Source organism: Anser cygnoides, chromosome Z, assembly GCF_040182565.1.
Source record: "Anser cygnoides isolate HZ-2024a breed goose chromosome Z, Taihu_goose_T2T_genome, whole genome shotgun sequence".
NCBI classification, from domain to species: Eukaryota; Metazoa; Chordata; class Aves; order Anseriformes; family Anatidae; genus Anser; species Anser cygnoides.
In genome coordinates this window covers 43322869-43339496 of record NC_089912.1, presented here as the reverse complement: position 1 = coordinate 43339496, position 16628 = coordinate 43322869, and the positions used below count along the sequence as shown (strand labels likewise).

Below are 16628 nucleotides of genomic sequence, written 5' to 3'. Positions count from 1 at the left end.
GGTGGCCTGGAGGAGGCTGCGGCCCATGGAGAGCCCCCGCAGGAGCAGGCCCCGGGCCGGAGCTGCAGCCCGTGGAGAGGAGCCCACGCAGGAGCAGGGGGTCTGGGGGGAGCTGCCGCCCACCCGTGGGGGACCTGTGCTGGAGCAGTTTGCTCCTGGGGAATGGACCCCGTGGTACGGAGCCGTGTGGGAGCAGTGCTTGAAGAGCTGCTGCCTGTGGGCAGCCCCCGCAGGCTCAGTTCGGGAAGGACGGCATCCCGTGGGAGGGACCCCACGGGGAGCAGGGGCAGAGAGGGACCGTGAAGGAGCGGCGGAGATGAAGTGTTAGGGACTGACCGCAGCCCCCGTTCCCCATTCCCCTGCACTGTTTAGGAGGAGAAGGTGGAAGAGGACGGATGGGGGGAAGGTTTTTTTGGCTTCTTTCCTTTGTTTCTCACTTCTCTAGCTTGTTAGTAATAGGCAATCAATTGTATTAATATCCCTATGCTGAGTCTGTTTTGCCTGTGACAATAATTGTTGAGGGATCTCCCTGTCCTTATGTCAACCACTGAGCCCTTTTCATTGTATTTTCTCCCCCTTTCCCTTTGAGGAGCGGGAGGGAGCAAGCAGTTGTGGTGGAGCTCAGATGCCCAGCTGTGTAAAACCACCACAACACATCTGCAGTTCTGTGTCTAGTACTGGGCTCCCCAGTACAGGAGAGATTAGGATATACTGGAATGAGTCCAGCAGAAGGCCACAAAAATGATGAAGGGAATGAAGCATCTCTCCTGTGATGAAAGGCTGAAAGAACTGGGACTGTTCAGCCTGGAGAAGAGAAGGCTCAGGGCGTGTGTAAATACCTGATGGGAAAGAATGAGAAAGAGGGAGCCAGACTCTTAGTGGTGCCCACTGACAGGTAAAGAGGAAGTGGCAAAAATTAAAAACCATGAAATTCCATCTGAACACAAGGAAACACTTTTCTCCTGTGGGGCGGCCAAAAATCAGCAAAGGTTGCTCAGAGAGGATGAGGAGCCTCTGTCTTTGGTTAGAGACAACCAAACCCTGAGTGGACATGGTCCAGGGCAACTTGCACTAGCTGACCTTGTTTGAGCAGAAGCCTGGACCAGGTGATCTCAGGAGGTCGTTTCCTGCCTCAGATCTTCTGTCCAAGGCGGAGTTCCTTCCTAGCAGTGGGACTCTGGGTGAAAGTAATTTCAGTAACCCCTTTTGCTAGGTAACGGTTCATCAGCAAGAAAGAGGGATATCTGGAAAAGGCTCTTTACTAAGAGGGTGGGCAGGCACTGGAACAGGCTCTCGAGGGAAGTGGTCACAGCACCAAACTTGACAGAATTCAAGAAGCGTTTGGACAACGCGCTCAGACATAGATAGGGTTTGATTTTGGGGTCATTCTGCATGGAGCCAGGAGTTGGACTCGATAATCCTTGTGGGTCCCTTCCAACTCAGGATATTCTGTGATTCTATGATTCTGTGGGGTGATCAGCTTGGTGGATGGTGTAAGAGCAGTTCATTCTGCTTAGCCTGACTTTAGTAAGGTATTTGACACTGTGTCTCTTAACATCCTCATAAACAAACTGACTAATCATAGAATGGCTTGGGTTGGAAGGGACCTCAGAGACCAGCTAACTTCAATCCCTCTGCCAGAGCCAGGGATGGCACCCACTAGACCAGGCTGGCCAAGGCTGCATCCAGCCTGGCCTTGAACACCTCCAGGGATGGGGCATCCACAACTTCTCTTGGCAACCTGTTCCAGTGCCTCACTGCCCTTACAGAAAAATTTTCCTCCTGATGTCTAGTCTAAATCTACCCCCTTTTAGTTTAAGACCATTCCCCTTGTCCTATCATTATCTACCTGAGTAAAGAGACCTACTCCATCCTTTTCGGAAAACCTCTTTAAGTATCGAAAGGTCACAATGAGGTCCCCCTGGAGCCTTCTCTTCTGAGGCTGAACAGCCCCAGCTCTCTCAGTCTTTCTTCATAGGAGATGTGCTCCAGCCCTCTGAGCATCTTTGTAGCCCTCCTCTGGACTCATGCTTATAGGTCCACTTCCTTCTGGTGGTGCTGGGAGCACCAAACCTAGACGCAGTACTCCAGGTGGGGCCTCATAAGGGCGGAGCAGAGGGGGACAATCACCTCCCTCCCCTGCTGCCCACCCCTCTGTTGATGCAGCCCAGGACGCGGTTGGCCTGCTGGGCTGCGAGCTCCCACTGCTGGCTTATGTCAAGCCTTTTGTCCACCAGAATCCCCAAGTCCTTCTCTGCAGGGCTGCTCTCAATGAGTTCTTCTCTCAGTCTGTGCTCATGTCCGGGATTGCCCCAGCCCAGGTGCAGCACCCTGCACTTGGACTTGTTGAACTTCATTAGGTTCATGTGGGCCCAATTCTCCAGCCTGTCCAGGTCCCTTTGAAAGGCATCTCTTCCTTCTTTGGTATCAACTGCACCACTCAGCTCGGTGTCATCTGCACACCTGCTGAGGGTGCACTCAATCCCATCATCTATATTGTTGATGAAGATATCGAAAAGCACCGGTCCCAAGACAGACCCCTGAGGTACACCGCTCGTCACTGGTCTCCACCTGGGCATAGGGCCATTGACCACCATAAATCTCTTGTTAGCCTGTTGCTCCAGCCTGTCAAGGTTTCTCTGGACGAGAGCATGGCCTTCTGGTCTGCCAGCCACTCCTCCCATTTTTGTATCATCTGCCAATGTGCTGAGGATGCACATGGTCCGGGTCATTAATGACATGTTGAGCAGTACTGTCCCCTGGGGAAAATTGTTATTTTGCACAACCCTTACCAGCTCACTGCCCGCTAATCTATCTAACCTTGTCCTATCAAGGAGGTGATCCAGAACACCCAGCATGGCCTCAACAGGGGCAAATCATGCCTGACCAATATGGCGGCCTTTTATGGTGGTCAATGGCCCTATGCCCAGGTGGGGACCGGTGACGAGCGGTGTACCTCAGGGGTCTGTCTTGGGACCGGTGCTTTTCGGTATCTTCATCAAAGATGTAGACGATGGGATTGAGAGCACCCTCAGCAGGTGTGCAGATGACACCGAGCTGAGTGGTGCAGTTGATACCAAAGAAGGAAGGGATGTCTTTCAAAGGGACCCGGACAGGCTGGAGAAGTGGGCCCTCATGAACCTAATGAGGTTCAACAAGTCCAAGTGCAGGGTGCTGCCCCTGGGCTGGGGCAATCCCGGACATGAGCACAGACTGAGAGAAGAACTCCTTGAGAGTTAAGGCCTTCAGACACTGTGAGGAGAACCCACAAAGTCTTTGAAGACACAAAATCCTCCAGAGTAATAGAGGCTATAACATATGGGAATGAACATTTTGGAAAGCTGAGGTTGGAAAGGAGCCCTGGAGGTCCCCAGGAAAGCCTGCTGCTGAAAGCAGCCCCAGCAAGGCCGTCAGACCACATGTCCCTGGCGATTCCTGCAGCCAGGTCTTGAGAAGCTGAAAGGATGCAGGTGGCGCAACCTCTCAGGGCAACCTGCTCCCTTCTGGAGATTCCCCACGAACAGAAAGGTTTCCCTTTCTCTCCAGTGTGAACTTGGCTTCTTTCAGTGTAGGTGGGCACACACTTTTCAGATCGCAGTGCACTGCTGTGAAGAGCCTGGTTCCGCCTTGTCAACGTGGAGGTCATAGCTCAGCCACAGGGGCCGCTCTGGGCCCTTACGCTGGCACCTTTCCACTGAGGGTGGGCAGAAGAGCCACCTCCTTACTACTCAAGCAGGGTCACCTGGAGCAGGCTGTGCAGGAGCAACCCACAGATTCACCTGCTGCTTCCACTTGTGGAAAAACTGTGTTTTGCTTGAAGGGCAGTCTGCTGCTGGATTGCTGCAGGACTCCCAGAAGGCTGGGGGTCCAGAGCTTTCCTCTGCCCACAGAGACCGAGCAGAGGCGTGTAGGTCAACAAAGGGCCTCACTCCCCTGCAATGGCTTTTCCAAAACAGACAGTGATTCCCCTAAAGAGAAGAGCCATCCCCAGGGATGGGGCTGTCAGCATGGCCGTGTTTATGGCAGCTGAGCTCTGTGCAGGTCTTGAGGACCTGCCACCAACGTGTGGGGTCAGAGGGCTTGTGCACCACTGGGCCGGTGCTGGGAAGGAGGAGTCTGGGAGAGCAGCATGGAGACGTGCTCTGTTGTGGCATTTATGCTACACCAAGTCAGCACTCAGACCCGGAAATTTCCTCCCCTGCTGAGTCAGTGGCGGAAACCATTCCCTAGTGTGGGTTGTTCTGTTAGTTTAAAAAACACTCCCCTGAATGTCACCCAGATGTTTATTGGAGGTAACAGAAGTCAAGCCGCAGAGCTCGCCGCAGCACTGTTCTGAAGCTGGCGCGAGGTGCGGCCGTAGGGCCGGCCGGGTGCTGCCCTGTACTCAGCCGGGTTGGCTCCCCAGAAGTGCCGGATGTGGGAGCCTGCTGGGAGGTGGTGTTGGAGGGCCCCCGAATGGCATCTTCTCCGGATGCTGGGTCACGTCCCACAGGCCTCCTTCCGGGTGCTGAAGGGCTGTGGTCAGCGGTCGAGTTGTGTGGGCTGGACTGCCGGTGCGGGGACCTGCTCCGGTCCCTCTCTCTGGCCACGTCCCTGCGGCGACGGGTGGAAGAGACGACGACGTATTCCTGGTAGTCATCGTCCGCTCGCACCGAGTGCAGGAGCCGGTGGAAGGGCCGCCTGCAGATGGGGCACGTGGCTTTCCTCTCGGCCCACTGCTGGATGCACTCCAAGCAGAAGCGGTGCAAGCAGAAGGCCACGTAGGCTGCTTTCTCGATGTCATTCATACAGATGGGACACAGGAGGTCTTCTGCTGCCTCCAACGGCCTGGCCTGCTGCTGCTGGCTGGCGCCGGCAGTCACGTCTAAGGCGCACTCCTCCATAGCTTTCTGGGCACCCGCTGCCATGTCCTGCCCCGACATCTTTGCCACGTGTCGACCTTGTCTGGTGCTAGGAGGGGAAAAAGAAAGGGAGCCTCAGCTGAGGGAGAGGGTAGGAAAGGGCCTCCCAAAGGGGCTCCCTGTGGCTTGAGAAGCAGCAGCAGTCCTGTGGGACAGCCAGCCTCAGGGGCTACCCTCCAGCCCTGCCTTCCCCCGTCAGCTCTGGGGCTCTGGGGAAGAGCCGGGGTGTCCATGACCCCTGATCTCCACGTGCTCTCTCCCTGAGGCCCTGTATGACTGGGGTGAACTGAGGTACCTGACGAAGGCGCTCAGGGACGGTGGAGAAACTCTCCAGGAATCTTCAGCGCTGCCAAAGACCTTGGCCCCCTCCTGGGACAGCCGCCGTGTGGGACCCACACGCAGCACCCTGCAGCTGTCAGCGTGGAGAGGAGCGCTGCAAGAGGCTGCCTTTGCTCTGCGCCCAGAGCCGCTGCTCTCCAAAAGCCACAGCTCGAAGCACAAGCCACGGTCCTGCAGGAGCTGTCACGCCTCGCGTGTGCACCCGCAGGAGCTCCTGGACAAAAGGCACGGGGACAGAGCCTACAGCTGCTGAAAAGCACTGAGGTCACGGGCAGTCACAGTCGCTGCTTGGCGACATCACAGGGGTCTCTGGGGCTGCCCAGCGAGGAAGACCCGTGTTCCCAAGGGGGAAGCTTGAAAGCTTCCACCAACAAGAAGCAAGTTGCCTTTGATTCAAATGGGATTGTGATAAGTGGGACGGTGTTGGTAATATTGAACAGAGAGAGGTATGATGACAATAAGCCTGAAAGGAATGTGAGAACTGCATCAGCTGTGTAAATTCAAAGCTCCTTAAAACAAACAACAACAACAACAAAAAGATAACCCACACAATGGGAAATCGTCAAATAGTTACGAGAACAATATTTTTGAAATTGATGTCAGTAAGTTTATGTGAAGAAAGGAAGGATGAAGAATTCTGAAATACAATCTTATTTAAAAAAAATAAAATTCTCTCCAATTCAAGAGAGATTGTTGTCTAACTCCTTTCAGCAAAATAAAAGCAAACAATAATTTTGGTTACTACTTTTGAGTTGCTTTTTTTTCAACAAAAGCTTAATCAACCACTGTTCTGCATAGGAACACATTAGTAGGTTCAACAGTACGTAACAGATTCTATTAGTCGGAAAAGACAACAATTCAACTTGCAGTTTGGATAGGTGAAAATTTAGAGAATCTAAACTGCGTCACAGAATGAAACGAAGCATTCACCCACCACACACATCCAGCAAGATAGCTCTAAGTATACTCTGACACCACCTTTATGGGCCACATTTTCATAGGATGTCAAAATTGATCTCTTCTAGAGTTGGGAGCATTCTGGAGTTGTCAGCCAACCTGGAATACTAACAAATTTAAACTTGCTGAAACATTATGACTATATTTGAAGAAAATAATTTATTTTGCTGCACATTTTTAGTGGGAAAGAAATACTACGATTCTGCATGATGATATTTGACATGCGCCTTACTTTTTTTTTTTTTTTAACCAGTCAAATATGAAGAAATCATTGTATGTCTGGCAAAGTTTGTGAGCTCTTACGTTGGGTTTATGTGGCAAGGTTTCTAGGGGGCTGCAGGGGTGTACGCCATGAGCAGAGCCCAGCAGCTGCCACATCAGATCGGAGCCAGTTCCAGCCAGCTCGAAAAAGGACCCGCTGCTGGCCAGAGCCAAGCCAGTGAACGGCGCTGGATGCGTCATTGTGAGAAAGGGAGAAAGTGCTGCCCAAGAACAACTGGGAGAGAGGAGTGAGAAAATGCGAGAAAAACAGCCAAGCAGACACCAAGGTCAGAAGTTCCCCTGCGGCCTGGTGGAGCAGGCTGTCCCCCTGCAGCCCATGGGTCCCACACGGAGCAGATCTCCACGCTGCAGCCCGTGGAGGAGCCCCCGGTGGAGCAGGTGGAGGTGGCCTGGAGGAGGCTGCGGCCCATGGAGAGCCCCCGCAGGAGCAGGCCCCGGGCCGGAGCTGCAGCCCGTGGAGAGGAGCCCACGCAGGAGCAGGGGGTCTGGGGGGAGCTGCCGCCCACCCGTGGGGGACCTGTGCTGGAGCAGTTTGCTCCTGGGGAATGGACCCCGTGGTACGGAGCCGTGTGGGAGCAGTGCTTGAAGAGCTGCTGCCTGTGGGCAGCCCCCGCAGGCTCAGTTCGGGAAGGACGGCATCCCGTGGGAGGGACCCCACGGGGAGCAGGGGCAGAGAGGGACCGTGAAGGAGCGGCGGAGATGAAGTGTTAGGGACTGACCGCAGCCCCCGTTCCCCATTCCCCTGCACTGTTTAGGAGGAGAAGGTGGAAGAGGACGGATGGGGGGAAGGTTTTTTTGGCTTCTTTCCTTTGTTTCTCACTTCTCTAGCTTGTTAGTAATAGGCAATCAATTGTATTAATATCCCTATGCTGAGTCTGTTTTGCCTGTGACAATAATTGTTGAGGGATCTCCCTGTCCTTATGTCAACCACTGAGCCCTTTTCATTGTATTTTCTCCCCCTTTCCCTTTGAGGAGCGGGAGGGAGCAAGCAGTTGTGGTGGAGCTCAGATGCCCAGCTGTGTAAAACCACCACAACACATCTGCAGTTCTGTGTCTAGTACTGGGCTCCCCAGTACAGGAGAGATTAGGATATACTGGAATGAGTCCAGCAGAAGGCCACAAAAATGATGAAGGGAATGAAGCATCTCTCCTGTGATGAAAGGCTGAAAGAACTGGGACTGTTCAGCCTGGAGAAGAGAAGGCTCAGGGCGTGTGTAAATACCTGATGGGAAAGAATGAGAAAGAGGGAGCCAGACTCTTAGTGGTGCCCACTGACAGGTAAAGAGGAAGTGGCAAAAATTAAAAACCATGAAATTCCATCTGAACACAAGGAAACACTTTTCTCCTGTGGGGCGGCCAAAAATCAGCAAAGGTTGCTCAGAGAGGATGAGGAGCCTCTGTCTTTGGTTAGAGACAACCAAACCCTGAGTGGACATGGTCCAGGGCAACTTGCACTAGCTGACCTTGTTTGAGCAGAAGCCTGGACCAGGTGATCTCAGGAGGTCGTTTCCTGCCTCAGATCTTCTGTCCAAGGCGGAGTTCCTTCCTAGCAGTGGGACTCTGGGTGAAAGTAATTTCAGTAACCCCTTTTGCTAGGTAACGGTTCATCAGCAAGAAAGAGGGATATCTGGAAAAGGCTCTTTACTAAGAGGGTGGGCAGGCACTGGAACAGGCTCTCGAGGGAAGTGGTCACAGCACCAAACTTGACAGAATTCAAGAAGCGTTTGGACAACGCGCTCAGACATAGATAGGGTTTGATTTTGGGGTCATTCTGCATGGAGCCAGGAGTTGGACTCGATAATCCTTGTGGGTCCCTTCCAACTCAGGATATTCTGTGATTCTATGATTCTGTGGGGTGATCAGCTTGGTGGATGGTGTAAGAGCAGTTCATTCTGCTTAGCCTGACTTTAGTAAGGTATTTGACACTGTGTCTCTTAACATCCTCATAAACAAACTGACTAATCATAGAATGGCTTGGGTTGGAAGGGACCTCAGAGACCAGCTAACTTCAATCCCTCTGCCAGAGCCAGGGATGGCACCCACTAGACCAGGCTGGCCAAGGCTGCATCCAGCCTGGCCTTGAACACCTCCAGGGATGGGGCATCCACAACTTCTCTTGGCAACCTGTTCCAGTGCCTCACTGCCCTTACAGAAAAATTTTCCTCCTGATGTCTAGTCTAAATCTACCCCCTTTTAGTTTAAGACCATTCCCCTTGTCCTATCATTATCTACCTGAGTAAAGAGACCTACTCCATCCTTTTCGGAAAACCTCTTTAAGTATCGAAAGGTCACAATGAGGTCCCCCTGGAGCCTTCTCTTCTGAGGCTGAACAGCCCCAGCTCTCTCAGTCTTTCTTCATAGGAGATGTGCTCCAGCCCTCTGAGCATCTTTGTAGCCCTCCTCTGGACTCATGCTTATAGGTCCACTTCCTTCTGGTGGTGCTGGGAGCACCAAACCTAGACGCAGTACTCCAGGTGGGGCCTCATAAGGGCGGAGCAGAGGGGGACAATCACCTCCCTCCCCTGCTGCCCACCCCTCTGTTGATGCAGCCCAGGACGCGGTTGGCCTGCTGGGCTGCGAGCTCCCACTGCTGGCTTATGTCAAGCCTTTTGTCCACCAGAATCCCCAAGTCCTTCTCTGCAGGGCTGCTCTCAATGAGTTCTTCTCTCAGTCTGTGCTCATGTCCGGGATTGCCCCAGCCCAGGTGCAGCACCCTGCACTTGGACTTGTTGAACTTCATTAGGTTCATGTGGGCCCAATTCTCCAGCCTGTCCAGGTCCCTTTGAAAGGCATCTCTTCCTTCTTTGGTATCAACTGCACCACTCAGCTCGGTGTCATCTGCACACCTGCTGAGGGTGCACTCAATCCCATCATCTATATTGTTGATGAAGATATCGAAAAGCACCGGTCCCAAGACAGACCCCTGAGGTACACCGCTCGTCACTGGTCTCCACCTGGGCATAGGGCCATTGACCACCATAAATCTCTTGTTAGCCTGTTGCTCCAGCCTGTCAAGGTTTCTCTGGACGAGAGCATGGCCTTCTGGTCTGCCAGCCACTCCTCCCATTTTTGTATCATCTGCCAATGTGCTGAGGATGCACATGGTCCGGGTCATTAATGACATGTTGAGCAGTACTGTCCCCTGGGGAAAATTGTTATTTTGCACAACCCTTACCAGCTCACTGCCCGCTAATCTATCTAACCTTGTCCTATCAAGGAGGTGATCCAGAACACCCAGCATGGCCTCAACAGGGGCAAATCATGCCTGACCAATATGGCGGCCTTTTATGGTGGTCAATGGCCCTATGCCCAGGTGGGGACCGGTGACGAGCGGTGTACCTCAGGGGTCTGTCTTGGGACCGGTGCTTTTCGGTATCTTCATCAAAGATGTAGACGATGGGATTGAGAGCACCCTCAGCAGGTGTGCAGATGACACCGAGCTGAGTGGTGCAGTTGATACCAAAGAAGGAAGGGATGTCTTTCAAAGGGACCCGGACAGGCTGGAGAAGTGGGCCCTCATGAACCTAATGAGGTTCAACAAGTCCAAGTGCAGGGTGCTGCCCCTGGGCTGGGGCAATCCCGGACATGAGCACAGACTGAGAGAAGAACTCCTTGAGAGTTAAGGCCTTCAGACACTGTGAGGAGAACCCACAAAGTCTTTGAAGACACAAAATCCTCCAGAGTAATAGAGGCTATAACATATGGGAATGAACATTTTGGAAAGCTGAGGTTGGAAAGGAGCCCTGGAGGTCCCCAGGAAAGCCTGCTGCTGAAAGCAGCCCCAGCAAGGACGTCAGACCACATGTCCCTGGCGATTCCTGCAGCCAGGTCTTGAGAAGCTGAAAGGATGCAGGTGGCGCAACCTCTCAGGGCAACCTGCTCCCTTCTGGAGATTCCCCACGAACAGAAAGGTTTCCCTTTCTCTCCAGTGTGAACTTGGCTTCTTTCAGTGTAGGTGGGCACACACTTTTCAGATCGCAGTGCACTGCTGTGAAGAGCCTGGTTCCGCCTTGTCAACGTGGAGGTCATAGCTCAGCCACAGGGGCCGCTCTGGGCCCTTACGCTGGCACCTTTCCACTGAGGGTGGGCAGAAGAGCCACCTCCTTACTACTCAAGCAGGGTCACCTGGAGCAGGCTGTGCAGGAGCAACCCACAGATTCACCTGCTGCTTCCACTTGTGGAAAAACTGTGTTTTGCTTGAAGGGCAGTCTGCTGCTGGATTGCTGCAGGACTCCCAGAAGGCTGGGGGTCCAGAGCTTTCCTCTGCCCACAGAGACCGAGCAGAGGCGTGTAGGTCAACAAAGGGCCTCACTCCCCTGCAATGGCTTTTCCAAAACAGACAGTGATTCCCCTAAAGAGAAGAGCCATCCCCAGGGATGGGGCTGTCAGCATGGCCGTGTTTATGGCAGCTGAGCTCTGTGCAGGTCTTGAGGACCTGCCACCAACGTGTGGGGTCAGAGGGCTTGTGCACCACTGGGCCGGTGCTGGGAAGGAGGAGTCTGGGAGAGCAGCATGGAGACGTGCTCTGTTGTGGCATTTATGCTACACCAAGTCAGCACTCAGACCCGGAAATTTCCTCCCCTGCTGAGTCAGTGGCGGAAACCATTCCCTAGTGTGGGTTGTTCTGTTAGTTTAAAAAACACTCCCCTGAATGTCACCCAGATGTTTATTGGAGGTAACAGAAGTCAAGCCGCAGAGCTCGCCGCAGCACTGTTCTGAAGCTGGCGCGAGGTGCGGCCGTAGGGCCGGCCGGGTGCTGCCCTGTACTCAGCCGGGTTGGCTCCCCAGAAGTGCCGGATGTGGGAGCCTGCTGGGAGGTGGTGTTGGAGGGCCCCCGAATGGCATCTTCTCCGGATGCTGGGTCACGTCCCACAGGCCTCCTTCCGGGTGCTGAAGGGCTGTGGTCAGCGGTCGAGTTGTGTGGGCTGGACTGCCGGTGCGGGGACCTGCTCCGGTCCCTCTCTCTGGCCACGTCCCTGCGGCGACGGGTGGAAGAGACGACGACGTATTCCTGGTAGTCATCGTCCGCTCGCACCGAGTGCAGGAGCCGGTGGAAGGGCCGCCTGCAGATGGGGCACGTGGCTTTCCTCTCGGCCCACTGCTGGATGCACTCCAAGCAGAAGCGGTGCAAGCAGAAGGCCACGTAGGCTGCTTTCTCGATGTCATTCATACAGATGGGACACAGGAGGTCTTCTGCTGCCTCCAACGGCCTGGCCTGCTGCTGCTGGCTGGCGCCGGCAGTCACGTCTAAGGCGCACTCCTCCATAGCTTTCTGGGCACCCGCTGCCATGTCCTGCCCCGACATCTTTGCCACGTGTCGACCTTGTCTGGTGCTAGGAGGGGAAAAAGAAAGGGAGCCTCAGCTGAGGGAGAGGGTAGGAAAGGGCCTCCCAAAGGGGCTCCCTGTGGCTTGAGAAGCAGCAGCAGTCCTGTGGGACAGCCAGCCTCAGGGGCTACCCTCCAGCCCTGCCTTCCCCCGTCAGCTCTGGGGCTCTGGGGAAGAGCCGGGGTGTCCATGACCCCTGATCTCCACGTGCTCTCTCCCTGAGGCCCTGTATGACTGGGGTGAACTGAGGTACCTGACGAAGGCGCTCAGGGACGGTGGAGAAACTCTCCAGGAATCTTCAGCGCTGCCAAAGACCTTGGCCCCCTCCTGGGACAGCCGCCGTGTGGGACCCACACGCAGCACCCTGCAGCTGTCAGCGTGGAGAGGAGCGCTGCAAGAGGCTGCCTTTGCTCTGCGCCCAGAGCCGCTGCTCTCCAAAAGCCACAGCTCGAAGCACAAGCCACGGTCCTGCAGGAGCTGTCACGCCTCGCGTGTGCACCCGCAGGAGCTCCTGGACAAAAGGCACGGGGACAGAGCCTACAGCTGCTGAAAAGCACTGAGGTCACGGGCAGTCACAGTCGCTGCTTGGCGACATCACAGGGGTCTCTGGGGCTGCCCAGCGAGGAAGACCCGTGTTCCCAAGGGGGAAGCTTGAAAGCTTCCACCAACAAGAAGCAAGTTGCCTTTGATTCAAATGGGATTGTGATAAGTGGGACGGTGTTGGTAATATTGAACAGAGAGAGGTATGATGACAATAAGCCTGAAAGGAATGTGAGAACTGCATCAGCTGTGTAAATTCAAAGCTCCTTAAAACAAACAACAACAACAACAAAAAGATAACCCACACAATGGGAAATCGTCAAATAGTTACGAGAACAATATTTTTGAAATTGATGTCAGTAAGTTTATGTGAAGAAAGGAAGGATGAAGAATTCTGAAATACAATCTTATTTAAAAAAAATAAAATTCTCTCCAATTCAAGAGAGATTGTTGTCTAACTCCTTTCAGCAAAATAAAAGCAAACAATAATTTTGGTTACTACTTTTGAGTTGCTTTTTTTTCAACAAAAGCTTAATCAACCACTGTTCTGCATAGGAACACATTAGTAGGTTCAACAGTACGTAACAGATTCTATTAGTCGGAAAAGACAACAATTCAACTTGCAGTTTGGATAGGTGAAAATTTAGAGAATCTAAACTGCGTCACAGAATGAAACGAAGCATTCACCCACCACACACATCCAGCAAGATAGCTCTAAGTATACTCTGACACCACCTTTATGGGCCACATTTTCATAGGATGTCAAAATTGATCTCTTCTAGAGTTGGGAGCATTCTGGAGTTGTCAGCCAACCTGGAATACTAACAAATTTAAACTTGCTGAAACATTATGACTATATTTGAAGAAAATAATTTATTTTGCTGCACATTTTTAGTGGGAAAGAAATACTACGATTCTGCATGATGATATTTGACATGCGCCTTACTTTTTTTTTTTTTTAACCAGTCAAATATGAAGAAATCATTGTATGTCTGGCAAAGTTTGTGAGCTCTTACGTTGGGTTTATGTGGCAAGGTTTCTAGGGGGCTGCAGGGGTGTACGCCATGAGCAGAGCCCAGCAGCTGCCACATCAGATCGGAGCCAGTTCCAGCCAGCTCGAAAAAGGACCCGCTGCTGGCCAGAGCCAAGCCAGTGAATGGCGCTGGATGCGTCATTGTGAGAAAGGGAGAAAGTGCTGCCCAAGAACAACTGGGAGAGAGGAGTGAGAAAATGCGAGAAAAACAGCCAAGCAGACACCAAGGTCAGAAGTTCCCCTGCGGCCTGGTGGAGCAGGCTGTCCCCCTGCAGCCCATGGGTCCCACACGGAGCAGATCTCCACGCTGCAGCCCGTGGAGGAGCCCCCGGTGGAGCAGGTGGAGGTGGCCTGGAGGAGGCTGCGGCCCATGGAGAGCCCCCGCAGGAGCAGGCCCCGGGCCGGAGCTGCAGCCCGTGGAGAGGAGCCCACGCAGGAGCAGGGGGTCTGGGGGGAGCTGCCGCCCACCCGTGGGGGACCTGTGCTGGAGCAGTTTGCTCCTGGGGAATGGACCCCGTGGTACGGAGCCGTGTGGGAGCAGTGCTTGAAGAGCTGCTGCCTGTGGGCAGCCCCCGCAGGCTCAGTTCGGGAAGGACGGCATCCCGTGGGAGGGACCCCACGGGGAGCAGGGGCAGAGAGGGACCGTGAAGGAGCGGCGGAGATGAAGTGTTAGGGACTGACCGCAGCCCCCGTTCCCCATTCCCCTGCACTGTTTAGGAGGAGAAGGTGGAAGAGGACGGATGGGGGGAAGGTTTTTTTGGCTTCTTTCCTTTGTTTCTCACTTCTCTAGCTTGTTAGTAATAGGCAATCAATTGTATTAATATCCCTATGCTGAGTCTGTTTTGCCTGTGACAATAATTGTTGAGGGATCTCCCTGTCCTTATGTCAACCACTGAGCCCTTTTCATTGTATTTTCTCCCCCTTTCCCTTTGAGGAGCGGGAGGGAGCAAGCAGTTGTGGTGGAGCTCAGATGCCCAGCTGTGTAAAACCACCACAACACATCTGCAGTTCTGTGTCTAGTACTGGGCTCCCCAGTACAGGAGAGATTAGGATATACTGGAATGAGTCCAGCAGAAGGCCACAAAAATGATGAAGGGAATGAAGCATCTCTCCTGTGATGAAAGGCTGAAAGAACTGGGACTGTTCAGCCTGGAGAAGAGAAGGCTCAGGGCGTGTGTAAATACCTGATGGGAAAGAATGAGAAAGAGGGAGCCAGACTCTTAGTGGTGCCCACTGACAGGTAAAGAGGAAGTGGCAAAAATTAAAAACCATGAAATTCCATCTGAACACAAGGAAACACTTTTCTCCTGTGGGGCGGCCAAAAATCAGCAAAGGTTGCTCAGAGAGGATGAGGAGCCTCTGTCTTTGGTTAGAGACAACCAAACCCTGAGTGGACATGGTCCAGGGCAACTTGCACTAGCTGACCTTGTTTGAGCAGAAGCCTGGACCAGGTGATCTCAGGAGGTCGTTTCCTGCCTCAGATCTTCTGTCCAAGGCGGAGTTCCTTCCTAGCAGTGGGACTCTGGGTGAAAGTAATTTCAGTAACCCCTTTTGCTAGGTAACGGTTCATCAGCAAGAAAGAGGGATATCTGGAAAAGGCTCTTTACTAAGAGGGTGGGCAGGCACTGGAACAGGCTCTCGAGGGAAGTGGTCACAGCACCAAACTTGACAGAATTCAAGAAGCGTTTGGACAACGCGCTCAGACATAGATAGGGTTTGATTTTGGGGTCATTCTGCATGGAGCCAGGAGTTGGACTCGATAATCCTTGTGGGTCCCTTCCAACTCAGGATATTCTGTGATTCTATGATTCTGTGGGGTGATCAGCTTGGTGGATGGTGTAAGAGCAGTTCATTCTGCTTAGCCTGACTTTAGTAAGGTATTTGACACTGTGTCTCTTAACATCCTCATAAACAAACTGACTAATCATAGAATGGCTTGGGTTGGAAGGGACCTCAGAGACCAGCTAACTTCAATCCCTCTGCCAGAGCCAGGGATGGCACCCACTAGACCAGGCTGGCCAAGGCTGCATCCAGCCTGGCCTTGAACACCTCCAGGGATGGGGCATCCACAACTTCTCTTGGCAACCTGTTCCAGTGCCTCACTGCCCTTACAGAAAAATTTTCCTCCTGATGTCTAGTCTAAATCTACCCCCTTTTAGTTTAAGACCATTCCCCTTGTCCTATCATTATCTACCTGAGTAAAGAGACCTACTCCATCCTTTTCGGAAAACCTCTTTAAGTATCGAAAGGTCACAATGAGGTCCCCCTGGAGCCTTCTCTTCTGAGGCTGAACAGCCCCAGCTCTCTCAGTCTTTCTTCATAGGAGATGTGCTCCAGCCCTCTGAGCATCTTTGTGGCCCTCCTCTGGACTCATGCTTATAGGTCCACTTCCTTCTGGTGGTGCTGGGAGCACCAAACCTAGACGCAGTACTCCAGGTGGGGCCTCATAAGGGCGGAGCAGAGGGGGACAATCACCTCCCTCCCCTGCTGCCCACCCCTCTGTTGATGCAGCCCAGGACGCGGTTGGCCTGCTGGGCTGCGAGCTCCCACTGCTGGCTTATGTCAAGCCTTTTGTCCACCAGAATCCCCAAGTCCTTCTCTGCAGGGCTGCTCTCAATGAGTTCTTCTCTCAGTCTGTGCTCATGTCCGGGATTGCCCCAGCCCAGGTGCAGCACCCTGCACTTGGACTTGTTGAACTTCATTAGGTTCATGTGGGCCCAATTCTCCAGCCTGTCCAGGTCCCTTTGAAAGGCATCTCTTCCTTCTTTGGTATCAACTGCACCACTCAGCTCGGTGTCATCTGCACACCTGCTGAGGGTGCACTCAATCCCATCATCTATATTGTTGATGAAGATATCGAAAAGCACCGGTCCCAAGACAGACCCCTGAGGTACACCGCTCGTCACTGGTCTCCACCTGGGCATAGGGCCATTGACCACCATAAATCTCTTGTTAGCCTGTTGCTCCAGCCTGTCAAGGTTTCTCTGGACGAGAGCATGGCCTTCTGGTCTGCCAGCCACTCCTCCCATTTTTGTATCATCTGCCAATGTGCTGAGGATGCACATGGTCCGGGTCATTAATGACATGTTGAGCAGTACTGTCCCCTGGGGAAAATTGTTATTTTGCACAACCCTTACCAGCTCACTGCCCGCTAATCTATCTAACCTTGTCCTATCAAGGAGGTGATCCAGAACACCCAGCATGGCCTCAACAGGGGCAAATCATGCCTGACCAATATGGCGGCCTTTTA

General features: G+C 53.2%; 2 protein-coding genes across 2 annotated transcripts; both read right to left on the bottom strand.

The window, feature by feature from the left end:
* Nucleotides 1-4265: 4265 nt before the first annotated feature.
* Nucleotides 4266-5414, bottom strand: LOC136788965 (E3 ubiquitin-protein ligase Topors-like). The gene is made up of 2 exons (XM_066988157.1): nucleotides 5197-5414; nucleotides 4266-4950 (listed from the first exon to the last, which is right to left on the bottom strand). The coding sequence occupies exon 2, from the start codon at nucleotides 4920-4922 to the stop codon at nucleotides 4284-4286; it is 639 nt and encodes a 212-aa protein (XP_066844258.1). The 5' UTR covers nucleotides 4923-4950; nucleotides 5197-5414; the 3' UTR covers nucleotides 4266-4283.
* A 5713-nt stretch (nucleotides 5415-11127) lies between these two features.
* Nucleotides 11128-12279, bottom strand: LOC136788961 (E3 ubiquitin-protein ligase Topors-like). The gene is made up of 2 exons (XM_066988153.1): nucleotides 12059-12279; nucleotides 11128-11812 (listed from the first exon to the last, which is right to left on the bottom strand). Exon 2 carries the CDS (start codon nucleotides 11782-11784, stop codon nucleotides 11146-11148), a length of 639 nt encoding a protein of 212 aa, XP_066844254.1. The 5' UTR covers nucleotides 11785-11812; nucleotides 12059-12279; the 3' UTR covers nucleotides 11128-11145.
* Between the last annotated feature and the right edge of the window lie 4349 nt (nucleotides 12280-16628).

Bases quoted from the DNA above. Each gene is read 5' to 3' on its own strand.
- LOC136788965 (XM_066988157.1), bottom strand. From the start codon at position 4,922: ATGTCGGGGCAGGACATGGCAGCGGGTGCCCAGAAAGCTATGGAGGAG.
- LOC136788961 (XM_066988153.1), bottom strand. From the start codon at position 11,784: ATGTCGGGGCAGGACATGGCAGCGGGTGCCCAGAAAGCTATGGAGGAG.